This window comes from Arachis stenosperma, chromosome 1 (assembly GCF_014773155.1).
Source record: "Arachis stenosperma cultivar V10309 chromosome 1, arast.V10309.gnm1.PFL2, whole genome shotgun sequence".
Taxonomy (NCBI): domain Eukaryota; kingdom Viridiplantae; phylum Streptophyta; class Magnoliopsida; order Fabales; family Fabaceae; genus Arachis; species Arachis stenosperma.
In genome coordinates this window covers 49,893,778-49,918,507 of record NC_080377.1, presented here as the reverse complement: position 1 = coordinate 49,918,507, position 24,730 = coordinate 49,893,778, and the positions used below count along the sequence as shown (strand labels likewise).

The 24,730-nt window shown below is 38.9% G+C and overlaps 1 protein-coding gene across 1 annotated transcript; it reads right to left on the bottom strand.

Annotated features, from left to right (window-relative positions):
• Window positions 1-7,030: 7,030 nt before the first annotated feature.
• Window positions 7,031-7,483, bottom strand: LOC130979524 (uncharacterized). The gene has a single exon (XM_057902987.1). It carries the CDS (start codon window positions 7,481-7,483, stop codon window positions 7,031-7,033), a length of 453 nt encoding a protein of 150 aa, XP_057758970.1.
• Window positions 7,484-24,730: the final 17,247 nt, after the last annotated feature.

The window sequence follows — 24,730 nt, the reverse complement described above, 5'->3', positions numbered from 1 at the left end:
AGAAACAAAAACCTAGAATTGAGCGATCGAACCCATCACCGAATGTGTACTCACTCTAGTCGCTCAGTGTTTAGGGCTTAATCACTCAATTCTCCTTTAATCATGTTTTTCAAAGATTTGCAAGTCATCTAACAATCAACTAATATTTGATGCATGAAAAACAAATATCATGAGGTCTTTGGAGGATTGTAATGGGGTTAGGGTTAAGGTAGGATTCATATGGTTAAGTGGGCTTAGTGAATTAGATCTTTGATTAGCTCAAGTGTCCACCTAATCCTATATCATCCTATATACACATAACAAAATAACCTAACCAACCCATTCATCTCCTATCTCACATCCACTCATGCATTTTCTTTCCAAAATACAAACATATGCATCCTTTATTTATCTTTTTATTTCACATGCTACTATGCATAAGATTTTATTTGTTTTTTTTTAATTACAAAATCAAAATTTTCTTGTTTTTGTCAACAACAAGAGATGCATATGCCTTGAACAATGAATGCATGAGTAATTACCCATTTTCCAAATTTTTACAATGAATATCCCATGTAACTTCATCACCAATGCTTCCCAACAATCTTCTCCCACACCCAACAATCTTCCCCCACACTTTGAGTAACACACACACACTACTCCACCTAAGCTAATCAAAGAACAATTCAAGGACATCAATGGTTTTTTGCTTTAGGGAGAATAATATGCTTTGAATAATAATAAAAGGGTATTTAAAGGCTCAAAAAAGGGTTATAAAGGTGAATGTAATGGTTGGCCATATGGGTTAGTGAATTCAATATCGAAAATGGACTCAATCATACTAAATTCATTCAAACACCAAATATAGGACATATAAATTCATGCAAATCTAAGATCACAAGGAAAAAGGAGTATAATCACACAAGAATAAACTTTATGGTTGGAAATGTGCAACCATCTATTAGAGCTCAAATCTCACAAAGTATGTTGTTCTAGCTCTTCTTCTATGTTCTATGAAAAAAATACTTCAGGCAAGTTGAAAAACAAATTTTCAATTCAATCAATGGCACTCCCTAAGAAAGATTTCATGAAAATTTCTTTTTTTTTACAAAACTTATTTACTCTACCATGCAACATGCAAGTATTTATTACCATAGAGTTTTAAGGACTAAAATATATACAAACAAACCAAGCAAGGTGTAAAAAGAACAAATTGCAAGAATGAAGAAAGAAAACTAAAAGGTATTGCCAAGTGTCTAAGAAAAGAATTTTACCCCCTCGAAGTTGCCAATCCTCCCCCACATTTAATTAATGCATGGTCCTACGTGCATGCTCCTAATCTGGGAGAACGATAACTTAGGGGCTCCACCTTCAGCTGGTGGTCAATTACATGGGCTGATGACTTTCATCATCCTCCTCCCTAACAAACTCTGATGAAGCTTTGGGAGTTGGGCCGGGTGATGGAAAAAAATGATTCCATACAAACTCACCGGCAAGTGTACTAGATCGCATCAAGTAGTAATTACTCACAAGAGTGAGGTCGATCCCACAGGGATTGATGGATTGAGCAATTTTAGTTAGGTGATGAATTTAGTTAAGTAAACAGTTGATGATTTGAGTGAATTGTGATCAACAGAAGCTAAATTGCATGAAAATAAAAGGGGGAAGGGAAATTGATAGAATCTAAAGTGCAAAAAATGTAAATTAAGCTGAAACGTAAAGTGCAAGTAATGTAAACAACTTAAACTTAGATTGCAAGAAATGTAAATGGCTGAAGCTTAAAGTGCAAGAAATCTAAATTACTGAAGCTATATTGCTGAGAAATATAAATCGCTTGAAGAGTAAAGGGGATTTGGGTGCTGGGATTCAGAATTCAACAAGAAAATAGAAATTGAAGCAAATCAAAAAGCTATTAGATGAATGGACTCAATTCAGTAGCAAAATAGAAAAAAATTGCTTGAAGAAACAAACAGCAAGAAGACTTGATTCAATTATGAAAATCTTAAAGATAAATTGAAGATCGAAGAAGAGAAATGAGATTAGAAAGCAGATCTAGATCTCAATTGCTCTCTTGATCAAGCAAAAAGTAATTGCAGAAGAAATCAAAAGGAAAACAGCAAATGAAACTTAGATCTAATCCTTAGAATAATTGAGATGAGAGGTGAAAGATGATTCTCAGATTTAGAATCAATGAAACTCTTCAATCTCAATTCAAATTCCCAGAACAGATAGCAGAAGTTGTAGAAGAAAAGAAAATGAAAACAGAAAGCTAGATCCAATTCCCAAAATCCCAAATTCAATGACAAAATGAAAACTAAAACTGAGCTAAAGGTAAAAGTGAAAGTAAAAGTCAAGAGAGGTGCTCTACAAATAAAATTAACTCCTAGTTATACCCTTTCTATTTTTGATTTTCAGGACTTGGAGTGGGCTTTTTGAATTGGTGAAGAAGTGGATCCAAGATGGCATTTGATTTGAAAATGAACCATGGGTCTTAGCTCTAGCGGAGCGCTCAGTTAAGAAAGAAAACGTAGCGCTCCCTTGCCTTGTGCCTGGGCTCGTGCCAAGCCTTCCAGTGTAGCACTCAGTGAAGAGTTTTAACGTAGCGCTATATGCTTGAGTTGGTCTCCACTTTCGAACCTTGCTGGCTTCATTTGCTAGCAATTTCCTCAGGCCAAAGTAGTGCTCAGTGAGGTTAAGCAACGTAGCACTACTTTGCTTCCCTTGTGTGCATGGTTCGAACCTTGGCTCCTTCATTGGCGAGTGTCGCGCCTTACTTTTATTTTGGTGGGTCACGAAAAAGTGAAAAGAGTTAACGTAGTGCTCTCTCCAATTGAGCGCTACCCTTGTTTTCTTTGGTTCCTTTGAGCGCTCCGTTTGGGCACTCAACGTAGTGCTATGCTTGAGCGCTTGCTTTGGTGGAGTGCTTTGCCTTGTAGCGCCTTGGTGCTTAATTACTAGCGCTCACGCTGCGCTCAATTAGAGAGCACTGCCTCCCTTGCCCCTTGGTTTGGATGATCGCCACGCTTTTATGTCATGGGTCACGCTTTTCAAAGCGTGGCCTAAGGTCCAAAGCGTGCTCTAAGATTCCTTTTTCCTTTTTTTCATCATTTCTTCACCTACAAGTAATCAAAATAACCAATCAAAGCATCACCAAATTCACAAGATTTCTAAATCATTCAAAAACCAACTAATTCTAGCTTAAATCTCATGATTTTGTGGTAAATAATTGATGGTTGATTGAATTGACATTACCATGCAAATCCACTCAAAATCACTTACTTATAATGCAAGAAAGTGCATAAAACCTAATGAAACAAGTGAAAAATGCTTGAAAAGCTAGCATAAGATGACTTGTCATCACAACACCAAACTTAAACCTTGCTTGTCCCCAAGCAAGCACTAAACATAAGAAGAAATGAAATGAAACAGAGAAGCATGCGTGTCCTTATTTAGCAGATAATTGAACTTGGTTCATGGGGTTTTATGCAAACAAATGTAGCTCAATGATTCTTAGCTATCTGATATGAAATGTCTCCTTGATGGCTCACTAGAGTTGCTGCTATAATGCCTTGATTTTTGATTGATCCCTGTTAGCTTTTTCTTTCTTTCTTTTGCTTTAGACAACTTATTTCTTAATGAAAGCCTGGTGGTGGCAAGTGTTGCAGCAGCCCTTTGGCTTAATTTTGCTCAACACTTCTTCACTACAGACACTTGGCTCACATTTTCTTCCTAGGAACATTGATGCCTAGCATCTCTTTGGATTACTAAATGCTTTGTAACTAGGTTGCTCTTGATAGTGGACTTTCAGTTGGAAATCCCAGATTAGTTAATCTAAGTGGCCAAGTTTTAAAATACTCCTCAGAACCTAATTGTCCAAGCATATCCTAGTACAAAAGCACCACAAGCATATGTCCTAAGGTCCAAGCTATTGGTGTCTAGCCTTATTGTTTGTTTCTTTGCCAATTCTTGGCTTTTCTCTTCTCTTTTTTTTTCTTTCTTATTTTGCTTCATTCTCAAGGGATGCTCATTTAAAAAAAGGCTTTGTAGCAGCAACCTAATTCACACTTCACGGAACATTTTATTATGCAGCTTTTATTATTGAGTTAATCATTAAGTCAAACAAGTACCACCACTGAATTTTCATTCTAATTCCTACAACATTGGACAATCACTTTCTGTTTCAAACATCTTTCTTTTATTTATGCAGAAAGGAAACAAGACATGAATTCAAGCAAGTGAATGACAACAGGCATTATGCAGATCCTAACAAGAACTCTATTAAAGCATGAAAGTGCAAAACATGAAAGAATTGGATGCATATGATGTTTCAGACATGCATCTTCCTTATTTAATTAAAAACCATGAAAGGAACTCCACCAACTCTAGTTGTTGTGCTCTGTTCCTCAAATATTGTTCTTGATGTTGCTCCTGTGCTCTCACGAATTGCTGAGACATTTCTTCAATGGCTCTCTGCATTTGACTCAAATCCAGTGCACTAGAAGCTTGCTCTCCCTCCACTTGTGGTCTTCTTCTTTTTCCTTGGGATCTTCCTTCCTCTTGATTGTCATCGTCAGTAGCACCTTCCATGCTCCGCCTTGTGATTTCCCTGCCTCTTTTTACCTTCTATGCATCTTCATATTCAAAAAGTACCCCAGCTCTGTTGCACAGCCTCGGAATAGTGCTTGGGTGGCCAAGTCTACTTGATTTGCCTGTGTCCTCAGCCATCTCCTGAATGTTGTCTGCTATGAGTTGTGAGAGGTTGATTTTTCCTCTCTTTAAGATGTAGTATGTCAGGACAGCTCGCTTGATTGTGACTTCTGAGGTATTTGCAGTAGGGATATAGATCTCCTCACTATCTCATACCACCCTTTGGCCTCAGGTATGAGATCTATTCTTTTCAAGTGGCTTGGAGTTCCCTCTGAGTCTCTTTCTTAGTCTCTACCTTCAAAGCATAATCCATGTAATATCTCATCAGGGTCATTCTCACCCTGCAATCGTTCCTCAAAGTAAGCTCTCCATAGGTAACTCTCAACTGTAGGACCCTCATGACTGATGATGGACTAAAATCTACCTCAACACCCCTGACATAGCTCTTATAAGGGGGCAATCCTCGCTTGTCTTCACAGCATTTGCGTAGAATTCTCTTATCATGACTGCACTGATGTCTGTGAGAGGCTCACACAAAAGTTCCCATCTCCTATCTGTGGTGATTTTTCTCATGATAGGATACTCTCCTTTACGCAGTCTAAACCGCATTTCTGGAATGACATGCTTTGATTCCATGAGCCTATGATACCTTGATTCATGAAACTGAGACTTAAATCTCTTTGTATCATAGGTTGATGGTTTGGCCACCACTGGCTCCTTGCCTTTTCTTCTTCCAAAACTTGAAGAAGCCATAAATTAAGAAGGAAAGAAAGAAGAAGATGGGGTAGGCTTCGGTTAAAGCTCGGTCTTGTTATGAAAGAGAATGGGAGATAAGTTGCTGTTGGGTATTTTGTGTTATCTTTGGGTAAATAGGGGCTGCTGTAACGTGTTTGGGCTGAAGGCGTGAGTGAAACACAAGCAAATAGATGAGGAAGTCTTGTATGAGGAGAGAAGGGATATGTGAACTAGGAAGTGTCACCACCTATTTATAGTCAAGGCATGAATCTTTGGAACAAAACCACAAGTGGGAAAGCTTCGGTTGAGCAAAATGAGGGGTGAAGATTGAGCAAAACATTGTGTAAAGCTCATAGTATGAACGGATAGCATGCAAAGATGAAGAAGGACAAGGATTACTCCCCCATTGGATGCATGTGGTTTGGCCTCCAAGGCATTAATGCATGCAGATTTTGTTTCCAAGAGAGCACCATTCCCTAGGCACATGTGACTCTCTTTTCATCTTGTCATAACCGTGCATGCTCCCTTTTGTCTTCTTCTCAATCTTCCTAGTACCTATACAATTAAATCAAGACAATGGTAAGCTTTAAGGTTTGAATTACGGTGGTGTAGTGTCAAATAATAAAGAAAAGCAAAATTTTATATGTTCCTTATTCATAAATAACCAATTATGCTCCTTAGATAGTGAACCAAAATTTGGTGAACACCAAACTTGTCCCCTGCTAAGTGATCCATATAAAATGCAAAAAAAATCCGTCACAATTGGTACATTCATCATAAGGAACATTTTATTTTCTACCTGTAACTTATAAAATGAAACAATGTATGGTTCATCCATTCATAACTTTGATCCTTTTGAGCAAAAATGATTTTTCTGAGATTCAATGCATATGTAGACACCAAACTTAATGTTTGGTTATATACTCCACCTAAATGAATAAGTATATATCCTAAGATAGCTTGAGAAGCTATTTTGAAGTGCCTTTGGGTACACCAAACTTAGGAATCAGATATATGCTTCACAATGATATGTGCAATTATCAAATCTTCTTGTAAGAACTCAAATATATGCTAGGAGAACCATTTATTGAAATTAAAACAAGGCAAGAATATTAAATCATGGTTTGCCTCCCATTGAGCGCTCTTTTATTGTCATTAGCTTGACATTGACTCCTTATTAGGGTGGCTGATGATTGTGGTGCCTCAGTTTGTCTCCTCTCACTGTAAGCTTTCTTCCAGTGCCTTGATGTTCGATCTCTGTATCCTCCAGTGAGAGTATCCTGTTGATAGTGTAGTAATCATCAGATTGTTGCTCGGTCCCCAACTGTTGGTAGATTAGTTGCACTTTATCTCCCTTTGAGAATCCTTCAGTTAGGATCTTTTTGTTTTTCTACCCTTTTAGAGCCTTTTTCTTGCTTTTCTTCCCTTTTTTTGGTGGTCCTTCTGCTTTGACAGTGGGCTATATTTTGGGATCTATCTTCTTAGTGGCCAACACCTCACTTTCTTCTTGCTTTCTCTCATCATTCTGTACAGTTTCATTCTCCTTTTGTCCTACTTTGCTGCTTGTCTCTTGCCTTGGAGGGGAACTAATGAGTATCTCCTTGGATTCTTACTTCCAATGCAAGTCTTCTCTGTCATCATTCATGCTGTTTTCCTTTTCATCAGTATGCTATGCTTCCGGAAAGACATTCAAAGTGATGCTCTCATCATGTACCCTTAGGGTCAATTCTCCTTGTTCAACATCTATGATGGCCCTTGCTGTGGCCAGGAATGATTTTTCCAAGATAATAGAGTCACTCTCTTCTTCTCCTAGGTCCAGGATTATAAAGTCTGCAGGGAATATAAACTTATCCACCTTGACCAAAAGGTTTTCAATCACTCCTTTAGAAAATACCAATGATTTGTCCATGAGCTCTAATGACATCTGTGTAAGCTTAACCTCTTCTATGCATAGCTTTCTCATCATGGAATAAGGCATTAGATTGATGCTGGCTCCTAAGTCACACAGTGCCTTATCAATGGTTATATTTCCAATAGTGCAAGGTAAGAAGAAGCTCCCAAGGTCCTTAAGTTTTGGTGGAAGCCCTTTTTGGATTACTGCACTACATTCTTCAGTGAGCATGACGGTTTCCTTCTCATACTAGCTTCTCTTTTTGTTGATGAGCTCCTTCAAGAACTTGGCATATAGAGGCATCTGCTCTAATGCTTCAGCAAGGGGAATGTTAATTTCCAGCTTTTTAAAGACCTCAAGGAACTTGGAAAATTGTTGGTCCTTGAGTTCCTTTTGTAGCCTTTGAGGATATGGCAAAGGAGGTAAGTAGTTCTTCACCACCTTCCTTTGTTCTTGTGATGATTCCTCCATAACTTGCTTCCCTTTCTTTGAAGCTTGAGGCTGCTCATCTTTCTCTTTAAGTTTCTCATGACCTTGCTTGTCTTCTTCTTTGCTGATGGCCTCATCTTTTTCAGCTGGCCTTTTGTCATTGTCCATAAGCTTCTTATTGGTTTCCTTGTCTTTCACCAAGGTTCTTCCACTCTTTAATTGGATGGATTTGCATTCTTCTTTGGGATTTGGAATGGTATCACTTGGGAGTGAGCTTGTTAGTCTTTCAATTACTGCTTGCTTGGATAGTTGCCTAATTTACCTTTCTAAGTTTTTCATTGAGGCTTCATGGTTCTTGCTGGTTAGCTCTTGGTGCTTCATCATCCTTTCCAGCATTATCTCTAAGTTGGAGATTCTTTGGGAGTCTTGAGGTGGTTGTGGTTGATTTTGGGATGTTGAGGGTTGGTGAAAAGTGTTTTGATTAGTTGATGGATTATTGGGTGGATAGAAGTTGGAATTGGGGTAGTTGTTTTGTGGTTTTCTGTATTGGTTTTGGTTAGTTTACTGATGATTTTGGTTGTTTGTGTTTCTTGAATTATTTTGATTTGAATTTCTTTGCCATGGCTGTTGGTTTTGATTCTGGTTGTCTCCCCATCTCAAGTTTGGATGGTTTCTCCAAGAAGAGTTGTAAGTATCTCCATGAAAGTCATTTGATCTAGAACCTTGGTTGTGCACATATTGAACTTGTTCCTGCTGCTGATCCTCTTGGTTTTCTTTATTTTTCTCTCATGTAGGTGATGGTTGACTTATGTTCACTATTGCAACTTGGAGGCCATCAATCCTCTTGGCCATCATCTCCATTTGCTACTGGATTTGTTGGTGCATCACCTTGTTTTGAGCTAAAATAGTGTCCACACCTTCAAGCTCCAATACACCTTTCCTTTGAGCTGGTTGGCATTGCCTTTGATGACCATAGAAGTATTGATTGTTTGTTACAGTGTCAATGAGGTTCTGAGCCTCCTCAGCTGTCTTCATGAGTTGTACTGAGCCTCCAGCAGAGTAATCAAGTGCTTCTTGAGCTCTCAGTGTCAATCCTTCATAGAAGTTTTGGAGCCTATCCCATTCACTGAACATTTCTAGTGGGCACTTCCTGATTAGAGCTTTGTATCTCTCCCATGCCTCATACAATGACTCTCCATCCATCTGAGTGAATGTTTAGACCTCTGTTTTGAGTCTAATGATCCTTTGGGGAGGATAGAACTTGGCTAAGAACTTGTTCACTAGATCTTCCCAATTGTTAATACTATCTCTTGGAAATGACTCCAACCATTGAGTAGCTTTGTCTCTTAGGGAAAATGGAAACAGCAATAATTTGTAAATGTCAAGATGTACACCATTGGTTTTCACAGTGTCACATATCCTCAGAAAAGTGGATAAGTGTTGGTTTAGATCTTCAAGTGGGCCTCCTCCATAGGAACAATTGTTCTGCATGAGAGTGATGAGTTGAGGCTTCAATTCAAAATTGTTTGCAATGACATTGGGGGTAACGATGCTACTTCCACAGTGCCTTGGATTAGGAAAAGTGTAGGAGGGTAGAACCCTCCTTTGAGGCTGACCATTGTTGTTAGCCACTCCTTTTGGTGGATTAGGAGCATTTCCTTCCATTTCTTAGTTCTCTTCCTCTGATTGCTCTCCACCAATAATTCCCTTTCCTCTGGCTTCTCTTCTTATTCTTCGAAGAGTTCCCTCATCAATGTCACCAGAGGTGGAGAACTCTCTCCTTGCTTCTGTCATACAACCAAAACAATAAGAAAAACACAGAGCACTTTGTAGCTTGAGTGCAGTGAGAGTTAATAGAGACAATGTCTCAAATAGTTAGTGTGCTTATCAAAAAATAAAGAAAAACAAAGAAGAAGTGCTTAATCTAGACCAACACCTTACTTAATCATTGTCAATCTAGATCAATCCCCGGCAACGGTACCAAAAACTTGATGAGGGAAAAATGATTCCACACAAAATCACCGGCAAGTGTATCGGGTCACATCAAGTAGTAATTACTCACAAGAGTGAGGTCGATCCCACAGGGATTGATAGATTGAGCAATTTTAGTTAGGTGATGAATTTAGTTAAACAAACAGTTGATGATTTGAGTGAATTGTGATAAACAGAAGCTAAATTGCATGAAAATAAAAAGGAGGAGGGGAAATTGACAGAATCTAAAGTGCAAAAAATGTAAATTAAGCTGAAACGTAAAGTGCAAGTAATGTAAATAACTGAAACTTGGATTGCAAGAAATGTAAATGGCTGAAGCTTAAAGTGAAAGAAATCTAAATTACTAAAGCTAAATTGCTGAGAAATGTAAATTGCTTGAAGAGTAAAAGGGATTTGGGTGCTGGGATTCAGAATTCAACAAGAAAATGGAAATTGAAGCAAATCAGAAAGCTATTAGATGAATGGACTCAATTCAGTAGCAAAACAGAAAGGAAAATTGCTTGAAGAAACAAACAGCAAGAAGACTTGATTCAATTATGAAATTCTTAAAGATAAATTGAAGATCGAAGAAGAGAAATGAGATTAGAAAGCAGATCTAGATCTCAATTGCTCTCTTGATCAAGCAGAAAGTAATTGCAGAAGAAATTAAAAGAAAAACAGCAAATGTAACTTAGATCCAATCCTTAGAACAATTGAGATGAGAGGTGAAAGATGATTCTCAGATTTAGAATCAATGAAGCTCTTCAATCTCAATTCAAATTCCCAGAACAGATAGCAGAAGTTGCAGAAGAAAAGAAAATGAAAACAGAAAGCTAGATCCAATTCGAAAAATCCCAAATTCAATGACAAAATGAAAACTAAAAATTAGCTAAAGGTAAAAGTGAAAGTAAAAGTCAAGAGAGGTCCTCTACAAATCAAATTAACTCCTATTTATACCCTTTCTATTTTTGATTTTCAGGACTTGGAGTGGGATTTTCAAATTGGTGAAGAAGTGGATCCAAGATGGCATTTGATTTGAAAATGAACCATGGGTCTTAGCTCCAGTGGAGCGCTTAGTTAAGAAAGAAAACGTAGCACTCCTTTCCCATGTGCCTGGGCTCGTGCCAAGCCTTCCAGTGTAGCACTTATTGAAGAGTTTTAACGTAGCGCTACATGCTTGAGTTGGTCTCCACTTTCGAACCTTGCTGGCTTTATTTGCTAGCAATTTTCTCAGGCCAAAGTAGCACTCAGTGAGGTTAAGCAACGTAGTGCTACATTGCTTCCCTTGTGTGCATGGTTCAAACCTTGGCTCCTTCATTGGCGAGTGTCGCGCCTTGCTTTTATTTTGAGGGGTCACAAAAAAGTGAAAAAAGTTAACGTAGCGCTCTCTCCAATTGAGCGCTATCCTTGTTTTCTTTGGTTCCCTTGAGCGCTCCATTTGGGCACTCAACGTAGCGCTATGCTTGAGCGCTTGCTTTGGTGGAGTGCTTTGCCTTGTAGCACCTTGGTGTTTAATTAAAGTGAGCGCTGCGCTCAATTAGAGAGCGCTGCCTCCCTTGCCCCATGGTTTGGAAAATCGCTACGCTTTTATGGCATGGGTCACATTTTTCAAAGCGTGGCCTAAGGTCCAAAGCGTGCTCTAAGATTCCTTTTTCCTTTTTTTTCATCATTTCTTCACCTACAAATAATCAAAACAACCAATCAAAGCATCACCAAATTCACATGATTTCTAAATCATTCAAAATCCAACTAATTCTAGCTTAAACCTCATGATTTTGTGGCAAATAATTGATGGTTGATTGAATTGACATAACCATGGAAATCCACTCCAAATCACTTACTTATAATGCAAGAAAGTGCATAAAACCTATTGAAACAAGTGAAAAATGCTTGAAAAGCTAGCATAAGATGACTTGTCATCACAGGGGTCTCTTCCTTGTAGTCTTGCCGCTACCCACTCGAAGCGTCATGCTCAAGACACTCCATATCATTGATATTATGCAAGATGTCTTGGAAGAAGTCCGGAAGAGACCGAAGAAACGATAGAGGAGTTGATGAAGTTGGTGGATTTGATGATGGTGTTGTAGGTGCCTTCCTCTTGGCGGGTGTCTTCTTTGTTGATCCATCCAAATCTCTGCGCGGAATAAATTTTTCGCCTCTTGGTATCTTGAACATGACGTCCATCGATTGCCTCTCTACCCTACTGCTACAGCTAGTTGCATCACCATAGATGGAAAAGGAATGTTGATCTTTTTCTTTTCAATGAGTTTCCAAAACGATGTGCGTATCAAAGGCACAATGGCTATTCTCTTCCCTTTCAAAATAGCCCAAATTAACAAAGCAGCTTTAAGTCTGACATGGGTAGCATGGTGCTAAGAATTATATAGTCGGCCATAATCTGATGCCATATATGTGCCTCAGCGTTCAAGTCGGAATAAGCAATACTAGCAGAAACATAGTTTCTCCCCTTGCTATATTTCCATGACGCACCGGGACGGCCAATCTTCTTAAGAATAGGAGCCACAGACATCCTCCCCTTGAACACATCCGCTTTGATCCTTGAATACTCATCCTTCGCAAGGGGAATGTGGGGAATCTTTAGAAGATCTTCTAGAGCTTTGTTGGAAGTGTCCAACATCTTCTGTCGGAGGAATATCGACTCCTCTTCCCAAGCTTGATAGTTAGCATAGAATTCTCGCACCATGGATTCATTAACTTCAATGGGGTCTTGCTCAAGAAATCCCAAATGAAGCGAGGCAATCCTTTCATGGATGATTGCCTTGTATTTGTTTGGAACCATCAGTGTCCTCTCCCAATGGATTGTTCTTTTCTCGATTGCTTCATATTGGGAGTCGGCTTTTCGGTTAACCAAGATATTTGGTCTCTCACTTTGGTGATCCATGAACCAAGTATTAGGAGGGCGAGTTATTGGTTGCACAACTGGTGATGTAACCGGTTGATGAGCGGATAATTTATACGCTTTTTGGCATTGTTTTTAGGTAGTTTTTAGTAAGTACAAGCTACTTTTAGGGATGTTTTCATTAGTTTTTATGTTAAATTCACATTTCTGGACTTTACTATGAGTTTGTGTGTTTTTCTGTGATTTCAGGTAATTTCTGGCTGAAATTGAGGGACTTGAGCAAAACTCTGAAAAAGGCTAACAAAAGGACTACTGATGCTGTTGGAATCTGACCTCCCTGCACTCGAAATGGATTTTCTGGAGCTACAGAACTCCAATTGGCGCGCTCGCAACGGCGTTGGAAAGTAGACATCCAGGGCTTTCCAGCAATATATAATAGTCCATACTTTATTCGGAAATTGACGACGTAACTTGGCGTTGAACGCCAAGTTCATGCTGCTGTCTGGAGTTAAACGCCAGAAAAACGTCATGATCCGGAGTTGAACGCCCAAAACACGTCATAACTCGGAGTTCAACTCCAAGAGAAGCCTCAGCTCGTGGATTGATCAAGCTCAGCCCAAAAATACACCAAGTGGGCCCCGGAAGTGGATTTATGCATCAATTACTTACTCATGTAAACCCTAGGAGCTAGTTTATTATAAATAGGATGATTTACTAATGTATTAGACATCTTTGGTCTCAGTTTTGTTTTATTCTTCATCCTAAGTCACGTTTTAGGGGGGCTGGCCATTTGGCCATGCCTGAACCTTTCACTTATGTATTTTCAACGGTGGAGTTTCTGCACACCATAGATTAAGGGTGTGGAGCTCTGCTGTACCTCAAGTATTAATGCAATTCTATTTTCTTTTATTCACTTCTATCTTATTCTTATTCCAAGATATTCATTCGCACCCAAGAACATGATGAAGGTGATGATTATGTGATGCTCATCACCATTCTCACCTATGAACGCGCGTGATTGACAACCACATCCGTTCTACATGCAACCGAGCTTGAATGTGTATCTCTTAGATTCCCCAACAGAATCTTCGTGGTATAAGCTAGATAGATGGCGGCATTTATGAGGATCCGGAAAGTCTCACCTTGTCTGTGGTATTCCGAGTAGGATCCTGGGAGTCCGGAAAGTCTAACCTTGTCTGTGGTATTCCGAGTAGGATTCCGGTAATGAATGACTGTGACGTGCTTTAGACTTGTAAGTGCTGGGCGTGATGACAAATGCAAAAGAATCAAGGGGTTCTATTCCAGTAGGCGCGGGAACCAACCAGTGATTAGCCGTGCTGTGACAGAGCGCGTGAGCGTAGTTTTCACTGCGAGGATGGGATGTAGCCTTCGGCCAGGTGATGCCTCCAGACGATTAGCCATGCGAGTGACAGCCGCAGAGGACCATTTTCCCGAGAGGATTAAAAGTAGCCATCGTCGAACGGTGAACCCCTATATACAGCTTGCCATGGAAAGGAATAAGAAGGATTGAGTTGAAGCAGTAAGAGAGCAGGCGTCCTTGAGCCATACAGTATCTCCATTCGCTTATCTGAAATTCCCATCGATGAATCTGCATAAGTATTCTATCCCTTTTATTATTTCTTCTTATTATTAATTTCCGAAACCATAAACCAATTTAATCTGCCTAACTGAGATTTACAAGGTGACCATAGCTTGCTTAATACCAACAATCTCTGTGGGATCGACCCTTACTCACGTAAGGTTTATTATTTGGACGACCCAGTACACTTGCTGGTTAGTTGAACGGAGTTGTGTTCACTCGTGCCAATTTCAAATTCCATAATTTTACAATGAGTACAACTTAAAGAATATGGATCACAATTTCGTCCACCAAGTTTTTGGCGCCGTTGCCGGGGATTGTTCGAGTATGGACAACTGACGGTTCATCTTGTTGCTCAGATTAGGTAATTTTCTTTTCAAAAATCTTTTTCAAAATTTTTCTTTTTATTTTTCGTTTTTCCAAACTTTATTTTCGAAAAAAAATAATAAAAATATAAAAAAATCATAAAATCATAAAAATGAAAAATATTTTGTGTTTCTTGTTTAAGTCTTGAGTCAATTTTTAAGTTTGGTGTCAATTGCATGCTTTAAAAATTTTTCTTGCATTTTTTTCGAAAATCCCATGCATTCATAGTGTTCTTCATGATCTTCAAGTTGTTCTTGACAAGTCTTCTTGTTTGATCTTAATGATTTCTTGTTTTGTGTTGTTTCTTGTTTTTCATGTGCATCTTTACATTCATATTTCCCATGCATTAAAGATTTCTAAGTTTGGTGTCTTGCATGTTTTCTTTGCATCAAAAATTTTTCAAAATTATGTCCTTGATGTTCATCATGATCTTCAAAGTGTTCTTGGTGTTCATCTTGACATTCATAGCATTCTTGCATGCATTCATGGTTTTGATCTAAAAATTTCATGCATTGAGTATTTTTGTTGTTTTTCTCTCTCATAATTAAAAATTCAAAAATAAAAAAAATATCTTTTCCTTATTTCCCTCCAAATTTTCGAAATGTTGGGTTGACTTGGTCAAAAATTTTCAAAATTAGTTGTTTCTTACAAGTCAAGTCAAAATTTCAAATTTTAAAAATCTTATCTTTTCAAAATCTTTTTCAAAAATCATATCTTTTTCATTTTTTTTATTTTTCGAAAAATTTCAAAAAAAAAAAATCTTTTTCAAAATATTTTCAAAATCTTTTTCTTATCTTTACATCTAATTTTCGAAAATTAGCTAACAATTAATGTGATTGGTTCAAAAATTTGAAGTTTGTTACTTTCTTATTAAGAAAGGTTCAACCTTTAAGTTCTAGAATCTTATCTTGTAGTTTCTTGTTAGTGAAGTAAATAATTTTAAAATTTTTGAATTAAATCTTTTTATCTTTTATTTTATCTTTTTCAAAAATTTTATCTTTTTCAAAATTTGATTTCAAAATATCTTATTTAACTTACTATCTTCTTATCTTTTTCAATTTTGATTTCAAATCTTTTTCAATCAACTAACTAACTTTTTGTTTGTTTCTTATCTTTTTCAAAACCACCTAACTACTTTTCCCTCTTCAATTTTCGAAAATATCTCACCCCTTTTTCAAAAATTCTTTTTAATTAATTAATTGTTTCATGTTTTAATTTTAATTACATTCTATCTCTAAATTTTCGAAAATTACTAACCCCTTTTTCAAAACTATTTTCGAAATCTCCCTCCTCTTTTCTTCTTCTATTTAATTATTTAATTACTAACACTTCTCTTCACCTCTCTTCATCCAAAAATCCGAATCTCCTTCTTCATTCTTCTACCCCTTCTTTTTTTTTACTAACATAAAGGAATCTCTATACTGTGACATAGAGGATTCCTCTTTCTTTTCTTGTTCTCTTCTCTTTCATATGAGCAGGAACAGGGATAAAGGCACTCTTGTTGAAATTGATCCAGAACCTGAAAGGACTCTTAAGAGAAAATTAAGAGAAGCTAAATTAAATTATTCTAAAAGTAACCTTTCAGAAACATTAGAACAAGAGAAGGAGATGGCAGCCGAAAATAATAATAATGCAAGGAGAATGCTTGGTGACTTCACAAAGCCAACGTCCAAGTTTGATGGAAGAAGCATCTCCATTCCTGCCATTGGAGCCAACAACTTTGAGCTGAAACCTCAGCTAGTTGCCTTAATGCAACAAAACTGCAAGTTTTATGGACTTCCATCTGAAGATCCCTATCAGTTCTTAACTGAGTTCTTGCAGATCTGTGAGACTGTAAAGACGAATGGAGTTGATCCTGAAGTCTACAGACTCATGCTTTTCCCTTTTGCTGTAAGAGACAGAGCTAGAGTATGGTTGGATTCACAACCCAAGGATAGCCTGGACTCCTAGGATAAGCTGGTCACTGCCTTCTTGGATAAATTCTTTCCTCCTCAAAAGCTGAGCAAGCTGAGAGTGGATGTTCAAACCTTCAAACAAAAAGATGGTGAATCCCTCTATGAAGCTTGGGAAAGATACAAGCAGCTGACCAAAAGATGTCCATCTGACATGTTTTCAGAATGGACCATATTAGATATATTCTATTATGGTCTATCTGAATTTTCGAAAATGTCATTGGACCATTCTGCAGGTGGATCTATTCACCTGAAGAAAATGCCTGAAGAGGCTCAAGAACTCATTGACATGGTTGCAAATAACCAATTCATGTACACTTCTGAGAGGAATTCCGTGAATAATGGGATACCTCAGAAGAAAGGAGTTCTTGAAATTGATGCTCTGAATGCTATATTGGCTCAGAACAAAGTGTTGACTCAACAGGTCAACATGATCTCTCAAAATCTGAATGGATGGCAACATGCATCCAACAGTACTAGACAGGCAGCTTCTGAAGAAGCTTATGATCCTGAGAACCCTGCCATGGCAGAGGTTAATTACATGGGAGAACCTTATGGAAACACCTATAACTCATCATGGAGAAATCATCCAAATTTCTCATGGAAGGATCAACAAAAATCTCAACAAGGCTTTAACAATGGTGGACGCAACAGGCTGAACAATAGTAAGCCATATCCATCATCTTCTCAGCAACAGACAGAGAATTCTGAACAAAATACTTCTAATCTAGCTAATATAGTCTCTGATCTGTCAAAGGCCACTTTCAGTTTCATGAGTGAAACAAGATCCTCCATTAGAAATCTGGAGGTACAAGTGGGCCAGCTGAGTAAGAAAGTCATTGAAACTCCTCCCAGTATTCTCCCAAGCAATACAGAAGAAAATCCAAAAGGAGAGTGCAAAGCCATTGACATAGTCAATATGGCCGAATGCACAAAGGAGGAGGAGGACAAAAATCCTAGTAAGGAAGACCTCCTGGGACGTTCCTCAAGCAAGAAGGAGTTTCCTATTGAGGATCCAAAGGAATCTGAGGCTCATATAGAGACCATAGTGATTCCATTAAATCTCCTTCTGCCATTTATGAGCTCTGAAGACTATTCATCCTCTGAAGAGGATGAAGATGTAACTGGAGAGCAAGTTGCTCAATATTTAGGAGCTATCATGAAGCTGAATGCCAAGTTGTTTGGTAATGAGACTTGGGAAAGTGAACCTCCCTTGCTCATTAATGAACTGGATACTTGGATTCAGAAAATTCTACCTCAAAAGAAACAGGATCCTGGCAAGTTCTTAATACCTTGTACCATAGGCACCATGATCTTTGAAAAAGCTCTGTGTGACCCGGGGTCAGGGATAAATCTAATGCCACTCTCTGTAATGGAGAAGCTGGGGATCATTGAGGTACAACCTGCCTTGTTCTCATTACAACTGGCAGACAAGTCATTGAGACAAGCTTATGGAATAGTAGAGGACGTGTTAGTAAAGGTTGAAGGCCTTTACATCCCTGCTGATTTCATAATCTTAGACACTAGGAAGGAAGAGGATGATTGCATCATCCTTGGAAGACCTTTCCTAGCCACAGCAGGAGCTGTGATAGATGTCAACAGAGGAGAATTAGTCCTTCAATTGAATGGGGAATACCTTGTGTTTAAGGCACAAGGCCATCCCTCTGTGACAGAAGAGAGTAAGCATGAAGAGCTTCTCTCAGTTCAGGGTCAAGAAGAGCCCTCACAGTCAAACTCTAAGTTTGGTGTTGTGAGGCTACAACCAAATTCTAAGTTTGGTGTTAAGATCCCATATCCAAACTCTAAGTTTGGTGTGGACAACTATACAACATTGACCTGATCACCTTGTGGCTCCATGAGAGCCACTGTCAAGCTATTGACATTAAAGAAGCGCTTGTTGGGAGGCAACCCAATTTTATTTATCTAATTTTATTTTATTCTATTTTATTGTTATTTTGTGTTTTATTAGGTACATGACCATGAGGAGTCACGAAAAAATCATAAAAATTAAAAACAGAATCAAAAACAGCAGAAGAAAAAAATTCACACCCTGGAGGACGCACAGGCTGGCGTTCAACGCCAGTAAGATGCATCTGGCTGGCGTTCAACGCCAGAACAGAGCATCATTCTGGCGCTGAATGCCAGAAACAAGCAACATTCTGGCACTGAACGCCAGGAATGTGCCCAGAGAGGAAAAACTGGCGCTGAACGCCAGTAACAAGCATGAAACTGGCGTTCAACGCTAGAAACATGCTTTACATGGGCGTTGAACGCCCAGAATGTGCACCAATGGGCGTTTAAACGCCAGAATGATGCACAAAGGCAATTTACATGCCTATTTGGTGCAGGGATGGAACTCCTTGACACCTCAGGATCTGTGGACCCCACAGGATCACCTCAGGATCTGTGGACCCCACAGGATCCCCACCTACCATATTCCCACCTTACCTTTTAATCCTAATCACACTCTCCTAATCCTATTTCACTCTTCCCCATGTCACACTTCCCAACACCTTTCACCAATCACCTCAATTCCTCTTCCCAATTACCCCATTCACCACTCACATCCATCCACTCTTCCCCATAAACCCCACCTACCTTCAAAAATTCAAACCAATTTCCCTCCCATTCCCACCCAAAATGGCCGAACACACCTCCCCCCCTTTCCCTATAAATACCCTTCCATTCTACTTCATTTTCACACAACACAACCCCTCCTTCTTCACCTAAGCCGAACCTACCTCTCTCCCCCTCTACCATATTTTCTTCTTCTTCTTCTTCTCTTCTTTCTTTTATTGCTCGAGGGCGAGCAATATTTTAAGTTTGGTGTGGTAAAAGCATAAGCTTTTTTTTTGTTTTTCCATTACCAATGGCACCTAAGGCCGGAGTATCCTCTAAAAAAGGAAAAGGGAAGACAAAAGCTTCCACCTCCGAGTCATGGGAGATGGAAAGATTCATCTCCAAGAGCCATCAAGACCACTTCTATGATGTTGTGGCAAAGAAGAAGGTGATCCCTGAGGTCCCTTTCAAGCTCAAGAAAAATGAGTATCCAGAGATCCGACCTGAAGTTCGAAGAAGAGGTTGGGAAGTCTTAACCAACCCCATGCAACAAGTCGGAATCTTAATGGTTCAAGAGTTCTATGCCAATGCATGGATCACTAGGAACCATGATCAAGGTATGAACCCGAGTCCAAAGAATTATCTCACAATGGTTCGGGGGAAATACTTGGATTTCAGTCCGGAAAATGTAAGGTTGGCGTTTCACTTGCCCATGATGCAAGGAGATGAACGCCCCTACACTAGAAGGGTCAACTTTGATCAAAGGTTGGACCAAGTCCTTATGGACATTTGTGTAGAAGGAGCTCAATGGAAGAGAGACTCCAAAGGCAAGCCAGTCCAACTAAGAAGACTGGACCTCAAGCCTATAGCTAGAGGATGGTTGGAGTTCATTCAACGCTCCATCATTCCTACTAGCAACCGATCTGAAGTTACTGTGGATCGGGCCATCATGATTCATGGCATCATGATTGGAGAGGAAGTAGAAGTTCATGAGGTCATCTCCAATGAAATCTACAAAATAGCTGACAAGCCTTCACCCATGGCACGGTTAGCTTTTCCTCACCTTATTTGCCATCTATGTTACTCAGCTGGAGTTATCATAGAAGGAGACATCTCCATTGAAGAGGATAAGCCCATCACCAAGAAGAGGATGGAGCAAGCAAGAGAAGCCCGTCACGGTTCTCAAGAGGTGCATGAGGAAGCTCATCATCAAGAAATCCCTGAGATGCCTCAAGGGATGCACTTTCCTCCAAACAACTATTGGGAGCAACTCAACACTTCTTTAGAAGGTTTGAGTCACAATATGGAACAATTAAGGGTGGAACATCATGAGCACTCCATCATTCTCCAAGAAATAAGAGAAGATCAAAGAGCAATGAGGGAGGAGCAACAAAGGCAAGGAAGGGACATAGAAGAGCTAAAGAACATCATTGGTCCTTCAAGAAGAAGACGCCACTAAAGGTGGATTCATTCCTTGTTCTTTACTTCTTTCTGTTTTTGTTTTTTTTATGTTATGTATATCTATGTTTTGTGTCTTTATTTCATGATCATTAGTATGTAACCATGCCTTAAAGCTATGAAAAAAATCCATTAATCCTTCACTTCTCTTAAATGAAAAATGTTTTAATTCAAAAGAACAAGAAGTACATGGATTTCGAATTTATCCTTGAATTTAATTTAATTATATCGATGTGGTGACAATACTTATTGTTTTCTGAATGAATGCTTGAACAGTGCATATGTCTTTTGTTCTTGTTGTTTATGAATGTTAAAACTGTTGGCTCTTGAAAGAATGATGAACAAAGAGAAATGTTATTGATGATCTGAAAAATCATGAAATTGATTCTTGAAGCAAGAAAAAGCAGTGAATGGCAAAAAAAAAAAGAAGGAGCAGTAGAAAAAGCCAATAGCCCTTAAAAACCAAAAGGCAAGGGTAAAAAGGATCCAAGGCTTTGAGCATCAATGGATAGGAGGGCCTAAGGAAATAAAATCCAGGCCTAAGCGGCTAAATCAAGCTGTCCCTAACCATGTGCTTGTGTCATGAAGGTCCAAGTGAAAAGCTTGAGACTGAGTGGTTAAAGTCGTGATCCAAGGCAAAAAGAGTGTGCTTAAGAGCTCTGGACACCACTAACTGGGGACTCTAGCAAAGCTGAGTCACAATCTAAAAAGGTTCACCCAGTTATGTGTCTGTGGCATTTATGTATCCGGTGGTAATACTGGAGAACAAAGTGCTTAGGGCCACGGCCAAGACTCATTAGTAGCTGTGTTCAAGAATCAACATACTTAACTAGGAAAGTCAATAACACTATCCGAAATTCTAAGTTCCTAGAGAAGCCAATCATTCTAAACTTCAAAGGAAAAAGTGAGATGCCAAAACTGTTCAAAAGCAAAAAGCTACAAGTCCCGCTCATTTAATTATAATTAATATTCATTGATATTTTGGAATTTATAGTATATTCTCCTCTTTTTACCCTATTTGATTTTCAGTTGCTTGGGGACAAGCAACAATTTAAGTTTGGTGTTGTGATGAGCGGATAATTTATACGCTTTTTGGCATTATTTTTAGGTAGTTTTTAGTAAGTTCAAGCTACTTTTAGGGATGTTTTCATTAGTTTTTATGTTAAATTCACATTTCTGGACTTTACTATGAGTTTGTGTGTTTTTCTGTGATTTCAGGTAATTTCTGGCTGAAATTGAGGGACTTGAGCAAAACTCTGAAAAAGGCTGACAAAAGGACTGCTGATGCTGTTGGAATCTGACCTTCTTCACTCGAAATGGATTTTCTGGAGCTACAGAACTCCAATTGGCGCGCTCTCAACGGCGTTGGAAAGTAGACATCCAGGGCTTTCCAGCAATATATAATAGTCCATACTTTATTCGGAAATTGATGACGTAACTTGGCGTTGAACGCCAAGTTCATGCTGCTGTCTGGAGTTAAACGCCAGAAAAACGTCATGATCCGGAGTTGAACGCCCAAAACACGTCATAACTCGGAGTTCAACTCCAAGAGAAGCCTCATCTCGTGGATTGATCAAGTTCAGCCCAAACATACACCAAGTGGGCCCCGGAAGTGGATTTATGCATCAATTACTTACTCATGTAAACCCTAGGAGCTAGTTTATTATAAATAGGATGATTTACTAATGTATTAGACATCTTTGGTCTCAGTTTTGTTTTATTCTTCATCCTAAGAGGCTATTGATCACGTTTTAGGGGGGCTGGCCATTCGGCCATGCCTGAACCTTTCACTTATGTATTTTCAACGGTGGAGTTTCTGCACACCATAGATTAAGGGTGTGGAGCTCTGCTGTACCTCAAGTATTAATGCAATTCTATTTTCTTTTATTCACTTCTATCTTATTCTTATTCCAAGATATTCATTCGCACCCAAGAACATGATGAAGGTGATGATTATGTGACGCTCATCACCATTCTCACCTATGAACGCGCGTGATTGACAACCACATCCGTTCTACATGCAACCGAGCTTGAATGTGTATCTCTTAGATTCCCCAACAGAATCTTCGTGGTATAAGCTAGATAGATGGCGGCATTTATGAGGATCCGGAAAGTCTCACCTTGTCTGTGGTATTCCGAGTAGGATCCTGGGAGTCCGGAAAGTCTAACCTTGTCTGTGGTATTCCGAGTAGGATTCCGGTAATGAATGACTGTGACGTGCTTCAGACTTGCAAGTGCTGGGCGTGATGACAAACGCAAAAGAATCAACGGGTTCTATTCCAGTAGGCGCGGGAACCAACCAGTGATTAGCCGTGCTGTGACAGAGCGCGTGAGCGTAGTTTTCACTGCGAGGATGGGATGTAGCCTTCGGCCAGGTGATGCCTCCAGACGATTAGCCATGCGAGTGACAGCCGCAGAGGACCATTTTCCCGAGAGGATTAAAAGTAGCCATCGTCGAACGGTGAACCCCTATATACAGCTTGCCATGGAAAGGAATAAGAAGGATTGAGTTGAAGCAGTAGGAGAGCAGGCGTCCTTGAGCCATACAGTATCTCCATTCGCTTATCTGAAATTCCCACCAATGAATCTGCATAAGTATTCTATCCCTTTTATTATTTCTTCTTATTATTAATTTCCGAAACCATAAACCAATTTAATCTGCCTAACTGAGATTTACAAGGTGACCATAGCTTGCTTCATACCAACAATCTCTGTGGGATCGACCCTTACTCACGTAAGGTTTATTACTTGGACGACCCAGTACACTTGCTGGTTAGTTGAACGGAGTTGTGTTCACTCGTGCCAATTTCAAATTCCATAATTTTACAATGAGTACAACTTAAAGAATATGGATCACAATTTCGTCCACCACCGGTGCTTTACCTTTCTTGCACATCCTAAAAAGGAGAATCAAAAATAAAAGATTTCAAGATCATCCGGCAACAAATAAATAAGATCAATGAGGAAGCACAAATAAAGTGAAGAAAAATTTAACTTCTTAATTGGAAGCTTCTAAAATAGTGTGATTTGAGATGAAACAATGTGTGTATTCTAAATGTGCATGCAGTTAGAACACACATACCGGCCGGTTGAAACGGCAATCGCACTATTAAAACAATCAAAGTTCAATGATTCTCAATCAAGTGTTTACGTTGCAAGTGTAAAGAATTAAGATGCAAGCAACTTAAACAAGCACAAAATGACTTAATTGAATTCCTTGAGGCAATGGTTATTGGGGTTGTGGACATGAAAGTTCATTGTTGAAAAGGTTGCACAACAACAATAACCATTTAGGCAAAGTGGAACATCATTGTTCATCTTCAAGAAGTGATAATCACATATACAATGTCCTCTAGTTAAGGTAAAAGATGTTTGATTAGAACATCAAGAGATATGAACAATCGTAATGTGATTATTCCAATTCAATGACCAAGATGAACAATGTCAAATTCGAATTCAATGAAGATCAATGCATTCCTAAACATGTCACCCATTAACAAACGATTTAAAGTCATGTAAGACATGGGTGTTTGGATCTTCAAATTCAAGAAATAAGGGAATGCATTGGTAATGTCAAGTTAATCATCATCAAAAATCATATTTGAAGTTGCACAAATCATAGAATATGCCAAACAAGAGAATGTTGAAAGCATATGATGGCCATCTCATATGAGTCAAACAAAAGTTTTATTTAGGCATTTCATCAAACAATTAATGTTCATTGTGCAAACTTATGACATTTAAGCTCAAATTCAATCACAAGTACCCCAACAATTCAAATATCAACACTTGCAATATAGAGATAACTAAAGAAAGCAATAAATTCAATCTAATTAACATGAAAATAAAATAAAAACAACTTCAAAATAAAAACATAAAAAATAAAAATCGAAATCAAAGGCTGCAGAAAGCAAGATGAGAAGATGAAGCAATGGCACTTGTTATAGCCACAGCAAGTTCACAGCGGTTGGATTCGCCGGAGACAAACTGGAGTTCCACAAGGGTGAAGAAGCTCTCCAGTGGAAGAGAAGGAAAAGAGAAAGAGAAGAAAAAAAGGTAGAAAAAAGAGAGAAGAGAGAGAAAGAGAGGTGGTGGTGGCTGACCGCGGCAGGATGCCGGCAGCAAGGTCGCCGGAAGAGGCTAGGTAGACTGGCATAGCAGCAATGGAGAAGTAGAGAGGAAGAAGCGGCTGGCTCAATAGGGGTTATGTCCTATTTAACACCCAGGTCGAGGCATGTGCGTGCGCACACAACAGGTCCGTGCGCATGCACAGGAAGCAAAAG

Excerpts from the sequence above, each read along its gene's own strand:
- LOC130979524 (XM_057902987.1), bottom strand. The coding sequence starts at position 7,483 with ATGCTCACTGAAGAATGTAGTGCAGTAATCCAAAAAGGGCTTCCACCA.